Genomic DNA, 23,739 nt, shown 5'->3' with positions numbered 1-23,739 from the left:
CTTTCACATGGACAACCAACATCGAAAGTGAATACCAAGGTTAGGATAATAGCCAAAATTAAAGCATGTGGTAAATATGCAGTTAAAAAACATCACCAGACCACGTGTTAGGATGTTGTAGAGCTAATGTCATGGACAATGTTTTCTTGAATATTATAGGATTGTCAAGCTTCACTGCAATAACTCTTAACAGTATTTTTAGAAACGTTCTGCAGGTAATGGTTTATTTTTCCTTCTGTACCTGACAAGCTTTGTTTTTTAAATCAGTCTAGGTTATACAGTCTATGGTTTTTATCTATTATTTTACACTGATGTTTGTTTAAATGGGGGAAAAAAATCAATACACAGGAGGCCCTGCTTCATTTTCTTTAAATTGAAAGAAATCATGCTCAAGTTGCTAAAAGACCATTATTCTAAATATGCCTTTATACGTCTAAACATGTGAACAAGTGTATATGTGTATTTAAGTATTCAGCTTAACTTGAATGCTACAAAAAAGAAAGAAATACTTCATGTCCTGCTATCTGTCTATAAAACACTTCAAGGCTGCGTATGGTATGCAGGTGTTTGAAAGGCAGCGAGGGACTGAGTAGCTGAGAAAGGGGGCGGCACAGCAGAGAGGAGCCTGATGCACACCGACAACTATGTTATAAAGCTGAGCTCTGCTAAACTTGTCCTGGAGGTGTTTATCACTCTTTTGTTTTTTTAGTTATCAAGAAATAGTAAAAAGCAAAAACTGTTTCTGTGTGTGTGTGTGTGTGTGTGTGTGTGTGTGTGTGTGTGTGTGTGTGTGTGTGTGTGCAGAATCATGTAGTCTTTCTACCAGCTGTATTAAATATTATTTTTATGAATCTCTTTTCTTTGAATAACGCCTCAGTATCTGCCCTACAAAGGTCACTGGAGCACTGGAAACAATAGACAATGATAAAGTCCCATTGTGCATGATATTTACTGAGAAATGTAACAGAAAAATTCAGTTTTGAGTGATGCGATAAACAATTTGTGAGCACAAACTAGAGCAAGACTTCATGAGGAGAGGAGGAACTGAAGCTGGAATGAAAAGCAATATGACAACAAATGTGTGAGACTTTAAAATGGAAAAACAATGACAGCAAGGAAGGCAGAAGCTAAAAACAAAGATGGAAGAGCAGGAAGGGAATTGGAGACATTCTACAGTCACAGAATCATTCTCATGATTGAGATTTTGTTTACATAATTTTAAAAGCTTTAATTTGTTCTTATTTTAATGTCCCCTGCATCTTGGATTGTATGAATCATTTTACAATATAATGTTTTGCTTTGCGTCAATGCTTTTCATTAAATCTACAGTGCGTTATGAAGCACCACATAATTACAGGCCTAGAACATTATCAAACATCATGAAATTAAATTGTGTTAGCATTTAGGATTCTTTCAGAGATGCAAACAAATGATAAAAAAACGTTTTTTTCTAAAAGCAGCATCAAATCAACACGCGACTTTGTTAAATAGAAACAGGTCATCTTTCTCTTTAAAACATGTTGACTGAAATGTTCTATACTTCAAATTTACAGATGATTTTTACATTCTGAATAGTTTCTTTCCTTGCTGGCTGAAGCACACTTTTCACAAAATGCGAAAAACAAACAAATCAAAGTCCAAGAGAATATTAAAAAAAATTGCATTGTTGGCATCTGAATTTACATTTAATTCAAGCTGAGATGAAGGGATGCCCGAGCAGAAAGCCCTTCATCAATCTGGGATAGGAGAAATTACTATGTGAAAGGAAAGGCATATTATGGGACAACAAAAACAACCATCATGCTGTTTCCTATTTTCAGAAAGCTTCGTCTCGGTGAAATGTTTTGCAGACTTTAATTCCTATCCAACAACATCTCCAGGCAAACCTGTAATTTACATTTCTTCTTTGGGATTTGTCTCGGTTTTATCTAAAATGTTTTCTCTGTCTGGTTTGCTGTTTCATCACAGTGCACAAAACCAAGCTAGACTAAAATTAGCATTTAAACTGTAAACAAATCTAAATATCCTGAAAACAGAAAAAGTAACAAACTCTTCACAGAAAAATGAGCTGAATAATATCTGATGTCCGTCTACACCTTTCCTCCCACACAGTGCAAATTTACCACTTATAATAGTCTCTCTCGTCTCTTTCCAGAGCCTTTACTAGCTCACAGTCTCCACCTCCCACACTCATCTCTCTAGATTCCCCACCATTTCTATAAACCATTAAATCTGTTACTGCTGACCGAGGCTAGCAGAGGTCTTTTTAGGACCGCAAGTCGAACTGGTCACATTTGCTGTATTTATTTTTCCTTGTGTAGTACATGAAAAAACAGCCAATTAGTAATCCCTCCCCTAAACACATATATAGTCATGAGGATAAAAGAAGAGAATCCACTACATAAACCATTACAATATTAATTTAGTGACAAAAATAAATAAATATTACTCATTGCTTTAATCTTCCTGGATATAACTTGGTTGTATCATTTTCAGATTCTACAGAAATATATTGCACTTTTTTCTACTTTTAGAAGTACCCCTGCCTCACAGTACTTACAGATTCTTATACTAGTCGAGGCTTAGCTTTACCCAATGTCGGCAGGCGTTTCACAGAGATACTTTGATGTAGACAGATGTACAGTCTAGCTTAAAAGTGACAGAAGTCACTTGGGGCTAATCGTACAAACTACTTGTGTTGCATGATCCGTTCACTGTGGGGATACGAGGATGGACTAAAGCAGAAAGAAACTCGAGTTTGTTTTCAGAGTTTATCGGGATCACAAAAGGAATGACAGTGCAGAGTATATATCTACAAAGTGTAGAGCCGAGACAGATCAAAAATGTTTGTGCTTTCGTTTGATCGAAATACTTAAAGCTGGGGAAACTAAAGTAGCAGAACCTTTTGTTTAAGTCTTCAGAAACTTTAAAAGCTTACTGAGAGGAGTTTGTTCACGTTTGGCTATGTAGATACTGAGTGTGATTCACTGCAAGTTTGTCTAAGGCTCAAAAGACAATCCTTTACATAAGGCTGTCAAGCTCTCATAAATACTACCCTCACCACGAAAACTTTAATGTTCTGAATTAAGTCTTGAAATACCAGAGGCTATTTCTAATTATTTTCTCACTTCAGCTCCAGAAAAGCCAGGTGAGGAGGGGATGCCTTTAAAAGAGGTTACATCTCTTGGGATGTTTTGAGATCCTTGATGTTTTCTGTTCAGCGGTACAGATAGTGCAGCTGCCTGAACTTATCCTTTGATACGCTTCATGGTGGTAATGGAAAGCAATTTTAAATCCTGACACTGAAATATCTAAGGCTACACTTCAAAGATGTGCGATGTGGTTTTTCAGATGAAGGAAAGTTCCCGGGCGTTGTGCCTGAAACTGGACCTGCTAAAATTCTTCCAGGGTCTCCTTCCTCCAGGAGACAGAGACAAATAAATCTTGCTTTAGTTATACAGGGCAAAGCCAACACAGGACCTAAAGGAGAACAACACACATGCTTACAAAACCACGCTCTAACAACCTGTCCCTGTGGCATACACTTAAAATGATATTGCAGACACATAGAAACCTCCCTTTGATCACGCTGGGATCAATGACTGCACTAGAGATTAAAAGACAGAACCAAGCATTGCATTCTTAATATGATGGAGACACAAAGACAAACACATACTGCAGCATTATGTGAATATCAAATGGGAGCAAAACCTCCATTTCATTTCCAGGTAAAATCCTTCAGTTCTTCTAGGCATGTTTCCATCTCTTATCAAGCCATTGTCTGAAACACTTGCTGTGTACACTCTTCAGCAGGAGTGTGTGTGATCTGGGAAAACGTTCTCAGAAAATGTTGTTAAGACTCTGGGTTGAACCCGACTCCTTTATAATAGCTCAATAGTCCTTTAAGAGCTTTTATATAAAAATATTCAGTGATAATTTGAAATAATGACTCCCAGACTATGACCATCTTCTTAACATATGGCTCTGATGTTTGCAGATATTGGTTGAATGGTATACTAATTTATACATGTGGTATCCCTTTGATGGAGCCTATTAGCTTTTTGTATTTTATTTACACATATATCTTGCTTCAAAAAACAATCGCAAATAGACATTGAAGGAACATGCAGTGCATGCAACATGACTACTCAGACCTTAATGATTTTTATACTGCTCAGGATTTGGGTTTTGATTCCACATACAAAAGGTTATGTGGATTTGATTGATGCAATTCACTATAAGCAGCCTTCCCTTATTTAGAAGCTTTGTGAGAGACACATGCAGAGTGGCCACTAAGAGCTTTCTTAATGCATGCCTCATATGTTGAATAAAAGTAGACAAAGGCACATGCAGGCACACACCCATTAGTGATGACTGATTACAAATCATCAAAGAGTCCATGAAACCTGATTGTGTTGTATTTCCATCCCAGGAAAGTTAAAAATAACCCTCAGCTCTTGAGAGTTCAGCACAATGGAAGAAAAATAAATTAAAAAAACAAAATGTTTAAACGGCACTCTATAAGAGGCAATAATCTGCACATTAGGTTGCATGTTAAGTATCTCAAGTGTAACACGAACCAAGATTGTTTCCTAACTCAGAAGTTCATCTTCTGTAGTACAACAATTTAAAAAACGTATAGATGTGTGTGTGCGTGTCTCACCATGGGCGTCACGGTAGTAGGCATGAGTGACACTGCGGAACCGCTCCTGTCCAGCTGTGTCCCAGATCTGCAGAGAATAATAGAGGAAGGTTAACACCGAATACTAAATGAAGTTTCTATCTTTTTAATAAGTCCTGTTTGCTCAGGCATCCCGCTAGAGTTCATTGAGAAGCCCTCCATTCAAATTACTCGACTTATTGGCTAAGTCTAGAAAATGGAAACAAGATATTCAGGACCTTTGAACAGACTATTTTTCTTGTGAATTCAGCAAACCGAAAACACAACATTGACATATTATTAGCTTAAAGCTTGCATCGTAGCAAGCGGTCACCCATGTTCACATAAGCAGACCTGTAGCAACATTACGAGTATTTATTAGGAGTCTTGTTTACTTCCATTAATGTAAGTGCACTATTTTACTGTATTTTGGTGCCGACCCCTTTAGCTACTGGAAACAGGGTTAATTAATGGGATGAAAGGAAATCAAAACACTAAGGTTTAGGCTTTAAATAAGATATTTAACAGTTGAAGTCCCTTCAAGAAAGTCATTTGACAATACACACAGTCATCTAATCGAAGGTTGATTCAAGAAACACTGGTTCTTAAATAAGTGCAGACTTAAGGTCACAGCACATATTTTTTCCATCATTTCAAGCTCAGTCTGCGTCATGATATTGAATATTAATTGTCTGTGGTTGGTGCTCTTCGTCCCCTAGACCAACCTCAGTGGAATAAGGCTAATTAAGTCAGTCTTTTTCCCCCATTAGGCAGCACTGACTAATACAATTTTGGCTCCATGGCAATTACATTTTCTTCTCCTCTTAAAGCAGACCTGTACAGGTTCACCACATCTCTCACTTTCTTGTTGTAGATTTTCATCAGAAATGTTTCTGGACCCTCCCTCTTTTTCTTTCTCTCACAGAGACGTGTGAGCTTCATTACTGGTTCTGCTTTCCAACCACCCCCACCCTTCTGGGGCCAAGAGGCCGGAGTGAAGAACGGCAATTACTGGAGCAAAAATACCTCCCTGTCTCTCTGTTTGGGCTACAGGGTGCTCAGCAGACTGACTGAGCCAATTTACCTCGACTAAATACATTACAGAGCAAAGGCCCACTTCACCAGCCTCCATTGACCCCTCAGTCTGATCATTAGGGATGATTCACATATTTACTTCTTCTATGAGAAATATCAAAAATACAACAACGTGTTTAAAAGAAGAATGAAGTGTGGATTAGGGAAGAAAGCAAAGCCTCATGGAGAGTATTCATGGAGATGGATAAACCATAATGTTCTTTCAGGGGCTTCTTGTATCAGGATCATTGATTTCCTCACAAACCAAGGCCACAGACACTTTAATTTATATTGTGTGATTAGGCACATGCATCAGATAGCTAAACAGAATAACAGGCACTGCTAAAGCTAAAATGGGATCTAGGATAGGATTGCCGCAGGGGGTTTGGACCCTGATTCTTGTTTGGTTGACGCCTTTCTTTTAGCAACATCATTTATAATTATACAAATTGTGTAGAAACAGTTGTTTGAGGTTTTTTCAAGATTAAATTAAGTTCTTACCTGGAGCTTCACCTTGACTCCATCAATGTTCAGGACTTTATTCTGGAAATAAAAGCAAGAAATCATAAGTGACAGTGCCTAAATTTAAACCTGTTTTCCAACTAGCAACAACATCTTTAGTGCGTTGAAGAAAAAACTTGAGGTTTCCTGAGTGGCAGACACCTGGCTGAGCTGTCTCTTCCTCTCATCTACCAGCCTCACTCTCCTCTCCATCAATATTGCATGTCTGCACCTCCCTTTGAGCTCGCCTCCTCCAGAGGATTACCCCTTAGCTCCCTTCGCCTCCCTCCGTCTTGCCTTCTTAGGGAGACATTCCTCTGATCACGACTTCGATCGGCTTCACCACACAGCAGTGACGCTCAGCCAAATGGATTTGAGGTTTCCTAGGTCAGAGGGTGACTCTATAGAGAACTAGATGCACTCAGGTTAAACTACCTTCCTTCAAATTAAATCTAGTCTAAATGTAGGCAGGATTGGGTTTTATTTTAAATTAACCTAAAGTAGTGCTGCTCTTATTGCACAAACTTGTTCTATATCATTGCTATTTACCAAACATTGCAATGCATATTGGTCCAACTTGCCCCTGTAGCCCAATTGCACACCTGGCCTATGAGAGGAAGTGACCTAAATACATAAATTATCTCCGAGGCGAGAATCTGCCTCCCGCCTCCTGCCCTGTGCCCTTCACCTCATTGATCACTCCTGATGCAACATCTGGAGGAGCACTACATCTTTTTGATCTACACTGTCAGACCAATGATACACCTCGATAGCTTGCCCTACTTTTGGAGGCAATTAGGGATGCAACTAATGATTATGATCATCAAATCAATTAATTTGCAGATTACTTTCTCAATTAATCATTTCTGTATAGAACATTAACAACAAGTTAAAAAGAAGTTCCCTGTGTCTAATGTGGTGTCGACCTTTTGATTTACCCAAAAACCCCAAAAAATCTATTTACTACCAAATACAAGAAAGAAAAGGAGCAACACGTCAGCTTTGAGATGCATTAATCAGTGTGATTGGTCTTTTTTTGCTTGGAAAATATTACCAGTACATGTGAATGCCAATAGTTTGCAGCCGGTCATAAACCAAAGTATTGGATATCGCGTCTGAATCAGTAGATCACCATCCTGAGGGAGAACACAAATGTCTGTACACAATTTCCTAGAAACCAGTGTGATTGATATAGTTTTGGCTTAAGGTTTAAGAGATAAATTGTCATCCTCATCCTTTCAAAACTCTGAATGCATTTAACAAACTTCCTTCAGTAGTTGAACTATGTTACTCAAAAACACACAAATGTTTGTGTAGTGGTGGTGCTGGAAGAAAAGTCAGGGGATCATCACAGTCTGTAGGATTCATCCTTTGAGAACCATGAATATACAATATTGATTGTGCAATCATGGGCCAACTCCACTAATTTGGCAGAAAATGACTGTACATCTGCCTATATTTCGTCTCTAAAGTCTCTAGAGGACATGATTCTACAATAAATGACAGTCGTTGACATTCACATCACCACATGAATTCCACCATATTCATTTCCTATGTTCATTGTGCTGATGGCTGAAGAAGTTAGGAGTTTATGATGTTTTATTAACCACATTAGGCCTTGCATGTGGGGAATACGTCACCTGGTGCCACAGCAATGCTCTCAAGCAGCCGCCACCCCCCCCCACCCCATCACCATCCTTTGCTGAGAACCACTGTTGCCCTTCTAATTCCTCGATCCCTGAGGAGGAACAGGAGATGTTCAACCCCAACAAGTTGCTGCTAATCTCCCAGCCCAGCACCTAGAAAGAGATACGGCCTTTGGTGACGCGGTCGGATGATTTACCTCCCAGAGAGTCCTAGAGGAGGAATCTCATACATATTCACAGACAAGTCAAGCTGTAGTTTGTATGCCCTGATAGGAATCAGAGTCTCAAAAGACATTCTCCCTGTTGTTGTTGTTGTCACTAAAAACAACCTACAATTTGATCGCGGGCTTCATAAATATTTAGTGACCTAGAAAAAGATGCTCATGATAGCACCGTGAGGATTTGGGGTGGTTAGTCGGGCTTGATTGCATTGATAATTATGTTTGATTTATAAAGAGGAATTACTTGAAATCAACCAGAACAGGACATAGAGATATTTAATGAGCACTGAGTGCAGGATAAAAAGAAATTTTGGAGCAGCTAAGTCTACTGTGGTAAGATTAATGGAATTGAAATATTGTAAATTAAAGAGTATCAATCACACACGTCTTCCCTTTACCGTCAAAACTTCCTCAAGCTGTATCATCCTACAAGCTGACACAGCTCAGCCCTGTGTAGTGACCATTTACAAAAGGGACACCAGAGAAGCTTGCACCATTTTCTCTTCAATTTGATTTCCTCCAAACAGAACAAATGTTTCAAATACACGCTGCACTGCTCACAAGCCAGACACTGGTTGTAAACCAGTTCATCTTTCCACTCAAAAAAAAGGTACATAAGTGAAAAGGCAGTAAGTACAGAATTACTTTAACAGCACTTCACAGGTATAATAAATCAAAAATGCATAACAAACTTTAAGAGGGGCCCGCAAAATGTGAGCCAATAAATCACTAATGGAAGCAGCTTGAGGCAAAGAACGGGAGCATAATGGCCACAAAAAGATTGCATGAGAGACAAATATACTGTACTGATGGAAAATAATGAGAAATAATCTACAGTGTGCAAGGCCCCGTTCCTCTATATCTGTTCTTTTTTTCTCAGAGAGCTCTATGGTTCATAAGGCACCAGGGCCGCAACACACACAGACGTCAGAAATCAAAGTAATGGGGGAAATAAGTTAGGAAGTCAGGGCGAGGGCGAGGGTGAGGGTGAGGGTGAGGGTGAGGGAGAGGCACGGCTCTGCTCTGCATTCAACCCAACTCCCAGCTGTCAAGATTTCCAAGTCATGCTGACACAGACAAATGCATACTGGAGCATACTGTACCCACAAACATGTTCAACCTCCCTGCCTACAGAACAGAGTCTTATCAGCCGGTTTTGATATTATGACAGAAGCGGGCATTCGTTTCTGTCATTTTATATAAAAATACCAATTTAGGATTTCATTGTACCTGTCGTACATAAAAAAAAAAAAAATCTTTGGATACAAGTACCAAGATAGTACAAGTAGTTGTCCTACAGTATATTCCTCAATCCTATGTCCCACCAAAAAAAAGAATCTCCAATCCTCTTTATCCCTTCTAATTCCCTCCTCTCCTTTAATCATTTCTGCAGGAAAGGAGCGCTTCTTTCCTGCCATTATAGACATCGGCTTTGCTTCAGTAATTTTCAGCCCATATTCGGATCATAAATCAGCATACCAGTGCTAGTTAAACATTCTCTAATAACGTCGATACAAATTGGTCTAAAAATGGCCTCCTCTTCTCAAGATCCTGAATACGTTATGTTCTAACCAAGACACTCTTTTAGTATGTTCATTAAATGCACTGAGTATTCTCCTGGAGTCAGAGAAGCAGCATAATAAATCACATTAAACAATACCCATAAATATTGCAAGGTACATATATAAACCCCATGGGATTCATTAATGTGTTACACTTGAGGACCTCAGATCATGGTGAGGGAAAATGACCATTAAGAAAGGTTTTGTGTTCATCTGTCTCAACTCTGACTGGAAAACTGAGTTTGCTCTCACAAAACATTTTCCACTGTCCATATCTTTACTCCAAGGAGCATAAAGCATTTACATTTCACAGTCTGTCCTTTTTACATCCCTCCATGTTTCAGATTAAGATTAAAGCTGCTTCTTGGAAAAGCCAATGGTTTGGATTTCATCCTTTACCTCTAGAAACACTTGGTGTGATCAAAACTCAGCCTTAGACAACAATGTTATAAGGAGGTCCTAACAAGAAAGTCCATCCCTGACTGGCTTCACTGTAGTGCCCCTACATTCACATTACAACCAGATAACTCAGTGTTTGTTGATATACGTTATGATGACTGCACTAATTGTTAATGTGGAGGGTTTTTTTTTATTACCAAAAGCAATGCTACAGAGTTCCTCTAGTAACACTGCTCATCTTTGATGTTGTGCAACCTTTAAAGGAATTTGAATCTGCATTATACTGTGTACATTTTTTCTTTTGTCTTTGCTGAAGAAATAGTTTGTTTGTTCATTAAAAATGTATACATTATAATTGTTCTGCTTTAGCTTACCATTTATTTTTTCTCTTTTGCACTTACAGCTATGATACGAGTTTGTGAGAAGCCCAATAATGCTGAAATACAAAGAAACTCTAAACAATAAATGGCATATCTGCTATAAAGCTTGAAAAGAGCTTTACATAACGTTACTCAAAAGAAAAAGACACTGTTTTTATATTCTGGCATCTTTATTGCACAACATCCATCTCATCTCCCTTAATGTTCCTTCACCATTTCAGTCTTTCACTCCAGTGACGCTCCCATTTTAAAACAAGTATCTTGGCACCTCTTTCATGCCCTGGTTAAATATTCATGGTGCTCCTCAGGGCTCGCTCTCTGGGTCTTAGTGACATTAGGGCAGCAGGTGGCAAAGCTGCTTTTCATTAATTACAAAACATCTCTCCAGGCAGAAGTGAACCCCTAACCAATACACATACTCACAAGGTTACACATGCATTGGACACACAGTCAAGTTGACTGAATTAACTTTTAGTAAGGTCTATGGCTTGGTACACATCACAATAGAGAGAACATCTCAGAGCAAATTATAGAACTGTGCCTCTGGCTCGTATTGCAACTCCAATTCCATCCAAATTTAATTCATTTTTTCAAACTGTTAAAAAAAAAACATTACTGCCACTTGATGGCATGATGAAGCTTGGCACTGTAATTTCACCCACTCAGAGGAGGCAGGCGCGCAGACAGGCTGGCAGGCGGGTGAAAGTGGATAATGGAGAAATCAGTCAGCCATCAAATATATAAACTATAAATAATACAAAATGTATATAGCTGGAAACAAGTGAAAGACAGATGCATAAATACAGCCATGTGTGTGGCACACTGTCGAAGATATGCACAATGACAGAGGGAGTATCACAGAGGAGCGGAAGCGTTCAGAAGAAGATGTAATCATCGAGTCAAAGCTTGATTTTTATGATGGGTCCGCTATCGTCCTCTCACATGCCAGCGCTGCCTCTCTCCCTGCTGTTTTATTTTCCATCTATTTATATATTTTTTCCCATCCATCTAGTGCTTGCTCTGTACAATGTGCATTACAGACACATATGATGGTATCTGAAACTTTTCTCTCAGTCAGTAACACTGGCGTTTCCCATAGTGAGACACAGATGACTTATGGTATCACAGCTTGTTAAAGCCCGAAAATCTAAAAGCACAATATTTTAAAAAAGGCAAACACAGAAAGCCTTTGTCTCACGTCTTCCGTGTCCTCAGGATCAGAAACTCATCTCTAATCAAGTGATACATTATTGGACCAGCCTTTGGTCAATAGTAGTAGGGAGACTCTCAGACACTCCATTAGCATTCTTCAATTCGTCAAGACAACAACCTTTCTGCTTCCTTCAGTAGTTCAATTTGATTTTGACTCCTGCTAATCTACAACGTCAATAAAAAACATGATCTTAATTTTGGAACAAAACTAAAAACACTGGGTGGTCAAACTTTACAAAAGGGCATGTAGTTCTCCAAACTGAGTCCCAGCAATTACATAATGATTAACCTTCAGTTGTTGCATTAGTCACTCAAAAACATGACGTCTGAAGACTTTCAGCCACTTGAAAATGAACATCACACGTCAGCCACGATGCAAAAAGCAAACTGCAGAGAGGAATTGGGGTTTTTAAATGTCACAAACACATATATGTTGAATTATAAATCACTAAGGATGGACAGCATTATGAGTGGATGTTGCGAACACATGATTGCTCACTCAGCCTGCCTCAAGTGTGTCCTTGTATTCATGTGATGTGTGTGTGTTTGGTTCGAGTCAGTTTTGTTCAGTTAAACATTATGACTTCAACTATCAATCATATTTATTAACGATTTACATGACAATGACTTTCTCAGTCAAATGCCCAGGAACCATTATCCTACAACACATACTGACGTAACATTTTCATCAGATTGTAATACTGCTCATTTTGTCTAAAGACTCAAACATTTTCCATTTACCAGTAGCAAGTTTTCAGAGTGGCAATGACAAAAATAAATCACAAGTACAAAAAAAATAAAAACTCAACATTTTTAAACAATTGAAAGTTTAAAATAAGTATGTATAATGAACAAAACAATACTAAAACACACTTAAAAACATCAAACGTAAAAGTCTCATTGGGCAGAATGGTCTGTTTTATTAAAATATTACATATGATTGGATTTTATACTGTTGAATGGTTTCATCTGTTACAATAATAATATATTCATGTTTTTCATAAAGTCTAAATCTGTAGCTCATAACTATACAGTATGACAGTATAATGTGGTGGTGTATAGAGAACAATACTTCCTCCTAAAATATATTCAAGTATGAAAAAATGCTCACATTTTAGAACCTACGACCATTACTCGTGGCCTTTTTGGTTAAGATATAAATAAACAAATACTCTTTTAAACTAAAATAGTTACATCTCTAATCCACACAAACACACTTTGGGTAACGGTGCCAACACATTTATCAGTCCATTTTTCCTCTGCAGCTTACATTTCAAGTTTTTTTGTCACTAGGGACAAATAACCCCAGAGCTTTACAGAGAAGCTGCCTGCACTGAAACAGATTGCCTGCATCCTAAAACATGGGGACTGAACATCAGACTGTGCCAGTTTTCACGACCATTATTTGCCGACAGTGATGTAAAAGAGACAGCTAACAGACTCTGGCTGCGGGCAGAGGAGAGGGCCAGATGCATAACAAGAGCTGCCTGCTTGGATCTCCCCTACTTCATTAACAGTTGCCACATCTGTTGAGCATTGTAATCAGTGTGAGTTTGTGTATCGTGTGCGCATATACGCGCGTGTATCATCGACTGCCACTGAATGTGCCGCTGGATGTGTTACTACATGGAATCGAACGGAAACAACACCAGCATCTCACTTCCTGATTTCACACGAGTGAGACAGACAGCTTTTCAACATCAATCATTTATTGATGGAGGGATTCAAATTGAACAGACCTTCAATGTTTCATGTCTTCACATCGCACTCAACATACACACAGTATTTGGAGCAACTGCATTTATTTTTCAACCCTCTTTTTGTCTCTCTTCCAATCATATACCAGAAAGGTAAACAAAAGGAGATAATCTGTCTTACTTATTCCAGCCCAGCTGAGATCAGTGAAATAGACTATAACGCGTTTTCCAACCCATTAAGCCACAAAGCTGTTATCAATGCTATTGACTACACAACAAGAGCTCAGTCTTGAAGCACTGGTCACCAGAGGTCAACCGGACCACAGGTTATACAGCCTTTGTGATGAATCATGTTTTGGATGATTGGCTCCAAAACATGTGAGTCAGAGGTCAGGCCAAATAATCTATGTTTACAGCTTGAAGTGCCAATGGAAGCTAGGAAGCTCACAACTAAATTAAAGTCTAACCTGACCAAGAAGAGAAGCCTGCAACATTTTCTATGTATATCCTTTGAGGTAACCAAGTTCATCATTATAGCACGATATATGAAAGAACACATTCAGCTGCTCATTATAACTCAAAAGACATGTAGCATGTAAGGCAAGTATGTAATGGCAACCTTCTACCTCTCTGGTTATAAGATTTAAAGCTGATTCTGCCCCTGTTTCTGGGTCAACCCTTTCTACCTGATCTCTGATGCCTCTCTCATCCTCAGCACCATGGAAATGCAGTCATGACACATTCTTGAGCATTTCCTGCCTAATAAGACTGAAAGTATTTAAATAATTCAACAGTCTTTTTGTTCACAGGTAGATAAATGGATAAATTATCAAATCGGCGATAGCTGCACTGGTCAGTTCACCCGGGACTATAAAGGTCATTGGAGACATCTGCAACTGGCTGAGTAAACGTTCTGCTTCATTTATTCAAAAATAAATACCAAAGTGAATTCTGAACAAGTGCTCCTTCCCCACCAAAAAAGGAAACCATCCCATCAGCATTATTTAGCTTTGATTCAGGTTCATTAGGCTGAGAGAGAGTTTTTTTCTCATTGGGGCTGTAATGTTCTTATATGTAGGTGTGCAGTAGCAAAAAGCATCACCACCTCAGGTTATCTTTAAATCACACAACTGAAAGTGAAGATTTGGCATTTTCATGGTTCCTCTCCCCCCTCCCCCACATACATACTAATAACAGCAAGAAATAACATCAGAAGAAAGTGAAATATGAATCAATGGGGCTGTCGGTTATATGTGAAACTCCTGCTGCTTTGCTTGTAGAGAGAAACTAGATCTATGCTTTACCCAAAAGGTGTGACATCTGCGGTTTAACTGGTCACGCAGGTTTAAGTGTGTGTATACTGGGCATATCACTGGATCACAAAGTAAAGTCAAATCCGATATTATCCTTTAGCTTAAACCATTTGGCCACAAGTGTTGTGTTGTATTTGACACTTTACATTGGAATATTAATTCAGGGGATCACCAAATCCATAAATATGCATCTTCTGGGGAAAATTCACTGGCGTATAATTAAATGTCAAACCCTCCAAAAGTTTATTGTTGTTGGGTCTGCTCACATTGAGCCATGTTGCTAACATGGTTTAAAGCAACAGTCCTGAATAGAGACTGAATCTGATATGTGAAGCACAGTGGCTCTCAGAATTTGCTCCTACCACCCATTAATCAGTGATGAACTGAAGCCCATCAACTGCAGCTGATGTAGTGCTGCAAGCGGAAATCATGGAGATAAAGGACTTGTGTACGAGACACCATACAAACACGGTGGGATGAATTAGTAGGCCAGCTGGAAAGTGTGTCCCTTAAGCCTGTCAGGGACATTTTATGGACCAGCACTAGGTTGTGTTTCGAGTAAATCATTGGAGAAGGAGGCAGTGATGGGCTGTAGAGTGGGGTCTGTGATAACTGACTTCATCCCCAGAATGTAAAATATAATCTGTTCATCGTCTGGGGAGTTTAAATGATCTGGGACTCACTCATTGGTCAAAATGTAATCATGTGGTGCACATCACATGCCAATAACAGTGGATGTATTGCACATTTTGTTCACACATCAAGCAGGTGCAGGGGAGAGAAGGTCACTGAGGTCAAGAGTGGTCATTCATCTCGATCAAAGAGGGTAATGGAATTCCCACACACAAGGAAAGTCAATTTTTTGCTTGATCTGACAACTATAAGGGCAAGCAGTAAACATTGTCTGAGTCATAGTCACAATTAATAATTGGTGAAAACAATGGGTAGCAGTCAAGAAGATAAACCATCACAGTGGAACAAATACAAAACAGGATGCAGCAGCATCTGAAGATAAATGACAAAGATTGAATGAGGAAAAGGTAGGAGATCAAAGTCCTTACCGTCTACAACCACAAATGTTTCTAAATAGTTTAATAGCAATCCATCCAGCAGTTAGAAGATATAGTATAAAAACACAAAGGGTTGAACCATGGGGCTGTTCCTACCAACAAACTCAAAGGGCTAACCTTAAAACGAGGCTAAAACGTTTGCATCCATCCTCACAGGCATTTTTCAAACTCTATCTTCCCAAGTCAAAGACATGCTTTTTCATGAACAGATGCATGAATTACCTGTTTGCATAAGGGTCTGTGACTCGGGGCACAGTAGACATGACTGACAGCTGGGAGCAGCTCTCTTGTCTCTCAGTGGAGGTGAGAAGTGCTGCTCTTCTCCCCATCACTGACTACACTTCAACTGAGGGATGGAAGAATTGCTCCTCTCCAGTTTTTATGAGGTGAGGTAGATTGTGAAGAGGTTGTTTTTCTGCCACACTGGAAACGACTTAAGGCCTGTTTGAGTAACATCTCATATCTTTCCTCTCTGAGCATCTCGAATTTTCCCTGGGATAAACTCCTTTTGTTTTTTCCCATTAATAGTCATCTATTTGAATTTCTATGACAATTACAGACCTACAAAAGGAAGATAATTTAACTGCAGTAATGTAGAAATAATACTCTGAAGCTGCCATTATTGTTTTTCAGTAAATAACATTAGGGAATCATTAAGTTTACAGCAACACAAACTCATTGACTTCCCTGCCTTTCCTTTAAACTGTGGGATTTAGTTTAAAGTGAGAAAAATATGTTTGCCTTCAGGCTACAACATTTAAAAGAACTAACAATAAATCACATCGTTTTTAGTTAAAGCAAAAACTGAATGGGGGGGGGGGGGGGGGTAGGAAAGTGGTAGGAAAATGTATAATATGATGGGTGTAAGCAATAACAATATTGGGAATTCATATTGGTCCCCAATTGTGTTACAATCTGATTAAAACGGCTGGCTGACATGTCAAATATATTAAGTGTTTGGTGACAGATAGAAGACTCAGTAGTTATACCGTAAGTGGATTTGGTTTAACCCGTCTGTATTCGTTCAGCACCAAGGATAGCTCCAATCATAGACTTCAGCTCTACTGTAATGGGAAAACGAATGGCTCTAAAATGACTGTAAGAACAAGCTCTACATCATTCAGATTCAAAGCTTTCACTGCAATTATTTCTGATGGCTTTATACTTCACACTGTTTAATTTAGTTCCAAATCACATTGCTGCATATATTAATAAGTGTAACGTCTGTGATGTTGAATGAACTAAGTCATTGAGTTGATTTGCATTTTGTTTTTGTGAGGTCTGTTTTTTAATCTGTGATTGAGACATTCTGAGGATCAGTGCCCTGCAAAGCCAGACCTAGATACAAAAGCAATGGGAAAACTTTAAGTATGTACATGCTGTTCAAACCGTGTAAAGTCCTGCAGAGCGACTGATTAATAAATAAAAAATATTCAAGTTGTCTCCCACTGACAGGAAGAACCTACAATTTACACAAGGCAATTAAATGAGACAGTACAGACAGAAATGTAGAAACTACAGAAGAAAATGTCAGCAGTATATTGAGCACGTCATCTTTATGCTTGCGTGTCAAAATCCATGCTCAACCTGAAAAATAGATTAGCAGGCTGAAGCATGAGGAACACATCAGACGTCCTTTTTATCCAAAGAGCAGACAAACAAACACATTTGAGTTCTTCACACCCACATGAAACTTTTCGCATGCTGCTCATGGCGTCCTGATTGAAGTGAAAGGAAAAAAAAATCTTCAGCACTCTGACTCTCTCAAGCCAAGGAGTGCAGGAGGCGCACAATCAGGCACAAAGACGAGCTCTGCCCTCTGCTCAATCCCAGGCCCTTCACCCATCAGTCAGCATCTATATTACCGTGGCAACTGATGACGTTGACATCATACTGCATTGTAGTTTGCAAGTGTGCTGTAGTGTGTGTTTCTCTCTGCCTCACCGAAAAAGCTTGCTTATTGAGATAACGTAGGTGCACAAATGCTCTTGTTCATCAAGTCTGGTTCTCTCTGGTAAAATGTTGTATGTGCAAAAACTTGGCCGTGATGACTGTTAGCACTCTCCTGCAAATGGGGCATTTCACTGGTATGGAGCATTTTTTAAGAACTATATAAGAAGTTTTATGGGTATTAAAATTAACTGAACTAAGACAGCCTACGTCACACGTATGAAACAGAATGACCCAACATTCACTGGTAGGCGAGTCTTTTTCTTTTGATTAATTAGCAATCTAAAAGAGGGGAAATAACATTCAATTAGCCCAATTAGGTCTATGTATCAATGCCGTAAATGTGCCACAGGGCTATATAGAATAGCCCCCCCCCCCACATTTAGTGTTAGGCAGTAATTATAAACCTAAAATTAGCTTTGAAATAGACTATAACAAGGGGAGATCTGCATGGAGGTACTATGATTAGGTGCAGCCTTGTCTTTCCCTCTTTTCAAGGAATTTTTGAAATTGATTATTAAAGTCATGCGTGTCGTTACGGTATATCTTTTTTATTCTGACTCCATGTACCATAAGCCTAACAAGGCTGAAGTGCAGCTCTGTAATCCTGAGAACATGCTGAGGCTTAAACAAGATGAGACCACAATAAACAAAGAGGGAAGAAAACCCATCATCTCCCAGCAGCTTTGAAGTGGGAACAGAATCAAATCCCCATACGAAGCCAATTGTCTTTCCCACCAACTAAACGGGATCAAAACTGTCTTAAGCTAAAAATAACAAACATTCCCTGTCTCCCTGTGAATCCTCCATGGGAAAACAAACACAAATAATGCCTGCGTTTGTTCCTACTCAAAGTCTTCTGTCAAACTACTCTTCGGGTTAATTCTGTACATGTGAGCATTGTGAATATATGTTGAATAAAAGTATGAAACTAAGAGGGGTCCATTTCACTTCAAAACTGAACCATTCAACAAGAAAACATGCAGAAGGGAATGGGATGATAATGACATTATTCATGTTACACGGCTCTGTGCTGCACTGCAATTAAATCATAAGTCAATATGACAGAAAGAGCAGACTAAGCACCGAGCTTTATGAGTTTTGTACTTATTTTTCCATTAGAAGTAAATGCAACAGGCAAATAAAGCTGATAAAGGCCTCTGTTTTGCTTAGATAGGCCCAAATGTACATCGGGACCGCAGACAGTGTTATAAGAGACGTTACATAAGCAAATAAATCTACTGCTCATCCACCCACACACTTTTCTAACCCACTCACAGGGCTTTACAATGGTTTGTTACTTTAACACATACACAGTGGCGGACTATGTGTGTATCTCCCAAGAGTATAAAGGATGAAATATTGCACTTACATCTTTTGTAAATGTTGATACCTTGAAACTTTGTGGAAACCTTTCAAAATAAGTTCATCTTTTCATCACAGGTGAATTTGATGGAGGAAAGAAAAAAGTCACTAATTGATTCAATTAAAAAGGTGATGAAGGGATCCAGCAGTAATATGATCAATGTGAAGAGAGCAAACTTGTGCCCTCAAAAAAAATAGGTAAGCTAAAGGGGAACTGTATTTTCTGTTGCACAATACGTTTTATAATAAGGACGATTTGATAAGGGTTTATTTTACTTACATATTATAAATAATGATATCTTGTAAGAAAGTACAATGTACAATTGCCAGTCACGATAAGTGCATTTAACTTAGATATAATCTGTAATGAAACCAATGACAGCGATACAAATTGGCTACAAGTCTACATTAAATGCACGAAGAAAAGCGATAGTGATTAAAGCTGTAGTTAAAAAAAAACCCCAGAGCTGTTACTGTGGCTGACGTGACCCTGTGCATAAGGTCACTGCAGAGCCGCAGGGAAGAAACTGTCTCTTTTTTTGTCTGCCCTGAGTCAGAGTGTTGCTCTGAGCAGTCATCTGTGTGCTGGACACCTGAGTGTGATCATTAGAAAAGATGGAAAAGTTCTTTCCTGGCTGCCCATGTGGGACTACTAAACTGGCACACGAGAGACACGGTTATCAACCGGGGAGACTAAGAAACAAAAGCGTGTCAAACTAATTTAAGAAATCAATATCCTATCTTGTGAAACTTCTAACGGAAGAACGACTCACAGCTCTGGGGCATGTAAAGACACTGAGTTTGGAAAAAATCCCATCAGTATAAATGGCCCCATTTTATAAAAAGGTACTAAACTTGACAATGTTTTGCAAGCATGTGGGTGATTTGCAGGTTTTTGCTTGTTGTTTTCAGTTGCATTGATCGAAACTCACCCTAAAGTCAATGCCCACAGTGGAGATGAAGCTGCCAGCCAGGAAAGCTCCATCCTTAAAACGAACCAGAAGACATGTTTTCCCCACACCAGAGTCTCCAACCAGCATCACCTGGACAGGAATACAAGAGGGAACAACTCAGACAGGTTTCACTGGAGGGCTAAACTAAGAAGCACAACAAACGTAAAACTACAAAGTGTGAGAGATAGAACTAGGAGGTAAAAACACCATGTAGGAGCCTTAACAGCAGGGAGACATTGCTTATGTTTAATTTTATATCAGTTTCTGGTTGTTTGTCCTCAGGAAAAACAGGACATTTGAATCATTCAGCTAAATTAGTCCTGGAGCCTAGCCAGGGAAGAGGGTGTATGTGAATGCATGTGTGTGACTGCTTATTTTGGTTACCAGTGGATGTCCTTTCTGTCAATGCTGAATATCTACAGCCATCATAAGCATCTTATCATATGTGCGCACATAAACAACTGACTTGAGCCCCGTTCCTTTTCTTTTTATTCCGAGCTGTGATGAAGTTAATGGTTTGATGTGATTACTGTTATCAAGTTAGCTGAGGGACTGTGATGCCCTAGACCTTGGAAATCAAAAGCGCCTCCTCGGTGCACAGAGGAAGCAGAGATGAGATGAAAGACAAGGAAAAAGAATGACAGGATGTAACTGGGCCAGATACTAAATGTGGATAACATGTTTAAAGATGCTTCCCCATTCTCCAAATTTCACCTTTTTTGTTTGTTTAGTCTCTATCGCTTTTCTTCCAAGTCTTCTGCATGAAACCGCTCTACATGAGCTAAATGTTTGCAGTACCTGCTTTTTCCCTGCCCTAAGGCTTTCTAGATAAAATACAATCAAGTTTCTCACTGAGTCAAAGCAGAATAGCAGTCAGAGGGAAGACTAAATCCTGTTTAATAGCAAAATGAAACTCTGTAAAAGGCAGTGAGGTAATCTCTGCAAACCTCCAATTGTAATAAAGTAGAATAATCGCTACAACCCTTTTGATTTAGCCTTGAAGCATAGATATCCTCCTTAGATCTAATGATTTCAAAAAGTATAATTATTGATTACGACATGAACAACTAAATTAAGTCATCATTTGTGTGCAGTTTCAACCCAGGTAAACACTGGAGAATGTGGCTTTACCTTCACTTGTTATTTTCTAGCCACAATGATATTGAACGGAGAAGTGGTAGTCCCCAAACCAAACAAATAATAGCTAATTAAATATGAATATATAAATTTCCGAGTGGCTTGGATTGAACAATCAATCCAATTGTTCTGTGAAAAAGAGCAACACAAAAGGCATCAGGCACTCACATCAAACAGCTGCTTCACGGAGGTGGCACATGTCTCTTGAAGCTATGTCAGGGGTACACACTGAATCTGTTTGTGTTACAGCAAGGTGAGGGGACAGTTGTCCACTCGAAATATTGTTAGGTAAAGCACACAACTCGCTCACTGTAAGGTGCTGCTGACAGAAACAAACATGCATTCAACCAGTTGGTCCATGATTTGTTTGTTGGCTTGTGCACGGATGTGTGCATCTTTCCAGGTTATCGATCGTCTATTGACACAGCTGCTGTCAGGAGCTCGCTGCAGTTTAATGAATAAAGGGGGTTGTAAAACGAAAGACAATGAAAGCTTAACAAAAAAAAAAAACGACACTGGGAATGAATAAGGTATAGACCACAAACACACTTACTAATGACCACTTTCCTCTCTACATTATATTCTCGCCATAAAGGGAAACAAAAGCCTCAAAGTGTCCATATGATTATTTAGTGCTACTTTGTATTATTTAATACTTCCATTGCCTGTTTTTTTTGTATCGAGTACTTGGTTGCATATAATAGAAATGAAAGGCTACTTTTCTGAGTTGTATTTGTTTGTACATTTCCTGAACAGCAGGCATCCTACCTTGAAAGCGATGTCATAGAACTCGCTGCTGTTGCTGATGGACGGTCTGCTAGGATGGATCACGCCGTTCATCTGAACAATGCCCGGGCTGCTCCTCGCGGTCTTCCCGACCCCTTTCCCGGCGGGGCTGCCCGCAGACGGGCTGCTTGTCGCGGCTTTACCTTTGGCGGACTTCTTGCGAGACATTTATCAAGATTTTAAAACTATCTCTATGAATCTTAACCAAAGCAAACTAAACAAATCTTCCGAGGACTGCAAAGTTGTAGCAGCAAAGAACTTGCAATTAGCAGATGTGTTTCACCTGCGCGTTGACAGCATGTTCATCGACACCTCCTCTGCTCAGAGTAGCAGTGAAATTGTCAAGAAATACAAAAACACTCTCGTTTCCGTTGTTCAGGCGCTTCCTGTTGAGTACAGCCTCCTCTCTTCAGGACAACAGCTTCGGCACTGCGCGTTGTAGATGTGATGGAGCAGAAAACTCCACCTTGAGCGCACAACTATCAGGACACGGGCGCTGCACTTTGCACTGATTACAGCTCCGAGGCGCCTGTTCAGAAAGCCACAACTCTCCAAACACCAGAGGTCGGAAGTGACTAAGTACATTTACTCAAGTACTGTACTTAAGCATAATTTTAAGGTAGCCTCTGTACTCTACTTGAGTATTTCTATGTTATGCTACTTTGTACTTCTACTCCAAAACAATTTATTTTGGCACCACATTTATTTTGTACCCTTTGTTCAGACTTGCATTAACAATGGGAAATATAATAAACACTTGAATAAGACTTTAGTTACACCTGGAGTCAAATTACAAGCTACCTTGCAGTATACAAAGTAATTAAAACTAGCTGCACCTTTACCATCTTTGATAACACTTTTTTGCATCAATGATCATCTAAACAATATAATACATATGATTCTGAAATAGACCAATCTGCATAATAAGTACTTTTACTTTTGGTACTTGCCACTCATTTCGATGCCAATACTTTCGTACTTTTACTTAAGCTTTTGAATGCAGGACTTTTACTTGTAACAGAGTATTCCTACACCCTACATTTACTTTTACTTAAGTACCACTTACTACAGTCCTCAAAAATACATATTATGGGGCTATTGTAGAAATTATGGTAACTTTCAACACGTACTAGCTGTTGGCAAGGTATCGGTATGACTTGTTTAGTATAGAAGGATTATCAGTGATGGTTATGAGGGCTACATACGCTGCTGGTGGTGCTGCAAAACAGCTGCATTTATCCAATCTACTTTTTTGCCCTCATGACAGCATTTTGTACATTTTATTTCATTGATATTGTCTTGCAAGAATTAGTTTTATAAAAATTAATCCAGTGTACTCTCTTCACAATAAGGTACACATCATGTCATATTCAAAGCAGTGGCGGGCCGTGCATTTCACACCTAGGCCTTCAGTGATGTCCTACACAGTCCTACCTGAATTATTCCACCTCTTAATACCATCATTATGACGCCATGGCTCTAGAAACTATACATTTAGACAGAAACGCAGTATAACCGGGCATTGCATTACCTTAACATAGTCAAGTACAACAGAGTTATATTAATATTTCCGAAGCATTTATAATCAATACATCAGCATTTACAGTTAACTTAATTAATCAGATTATCTGACAAACCGCTCCTTGACACCTGTGTCTGTCACATAACGCAGAACAAGTGCCAGCTGTGCTACATTACCCACATCTGACGTCTCGTCCACCATAACAGCGACAAAGGGTGCTTTTTTAATCTTCATTTTGATCTCTTCTCCCATCACTTCAACAATAGCATAAATCAGGTCGTTTTGTATTTT

The 23,739-nt window shown here is 39.1% G+C and overlaps 1 protein-coding gene across 1 annotated transcript in view; it reads right to left on the bottom strand.

Moving 5' to 3' along the window:
* LOC134877903 (ras-related protein Rab-26-like) overlaps window positions 1-22,461 on the bottom strand; it is a 38,939-nt gene extending 16,478 nt beyond the window's left edge. Inside the window, exons 1-4 of the mRNA XM_063903579.1 lie at window positions 21,909-22,461; window positions 19,983-20,093; window positions 6,236-6,277; window positions 4,664-4,730 (exon numbers count right to left, since the gene is read on the bottom strand). Of these exons, the coding sequence (XP_063759649.1) occupies window positions 4,664-4,730; window positions 6,236-6,277; window positions 19,983-20,093; window positions 21,909-22,094 (406 nt within the window). The 5' untranslated portion in view covers window positions 22,095-22,461. The remainder of the gene's footprint in view (window positions 1-4,663; window positions 4,731-6,235; window positions 6,278-19,982; window positions 20,094-21,908) is intronic.
* Between the last annotated feature and the right edge of the window lie 1,278 nt (window positions 22,462-23,739).

This window comes from Eleginops maclovinus, chromosome 16, assembly GCF_036324505.1.
Source record: "Eleginops maclovinus isolate JMC-PN-2008 ecotype Puerto Natales chromosome 16, JC_Emac_rtc_rv5, whole genome shotgun sequence".
Taxonomy (NCBI): Eukaryota; Metazoa; Chordata; class Actinopteri; order Perciformes; family Eleginopidae; genus Eleginops; species Eleginops maclovinus.
This window is presented reverse-complemented; position numbering and strand designations above follow the sequence as displayed.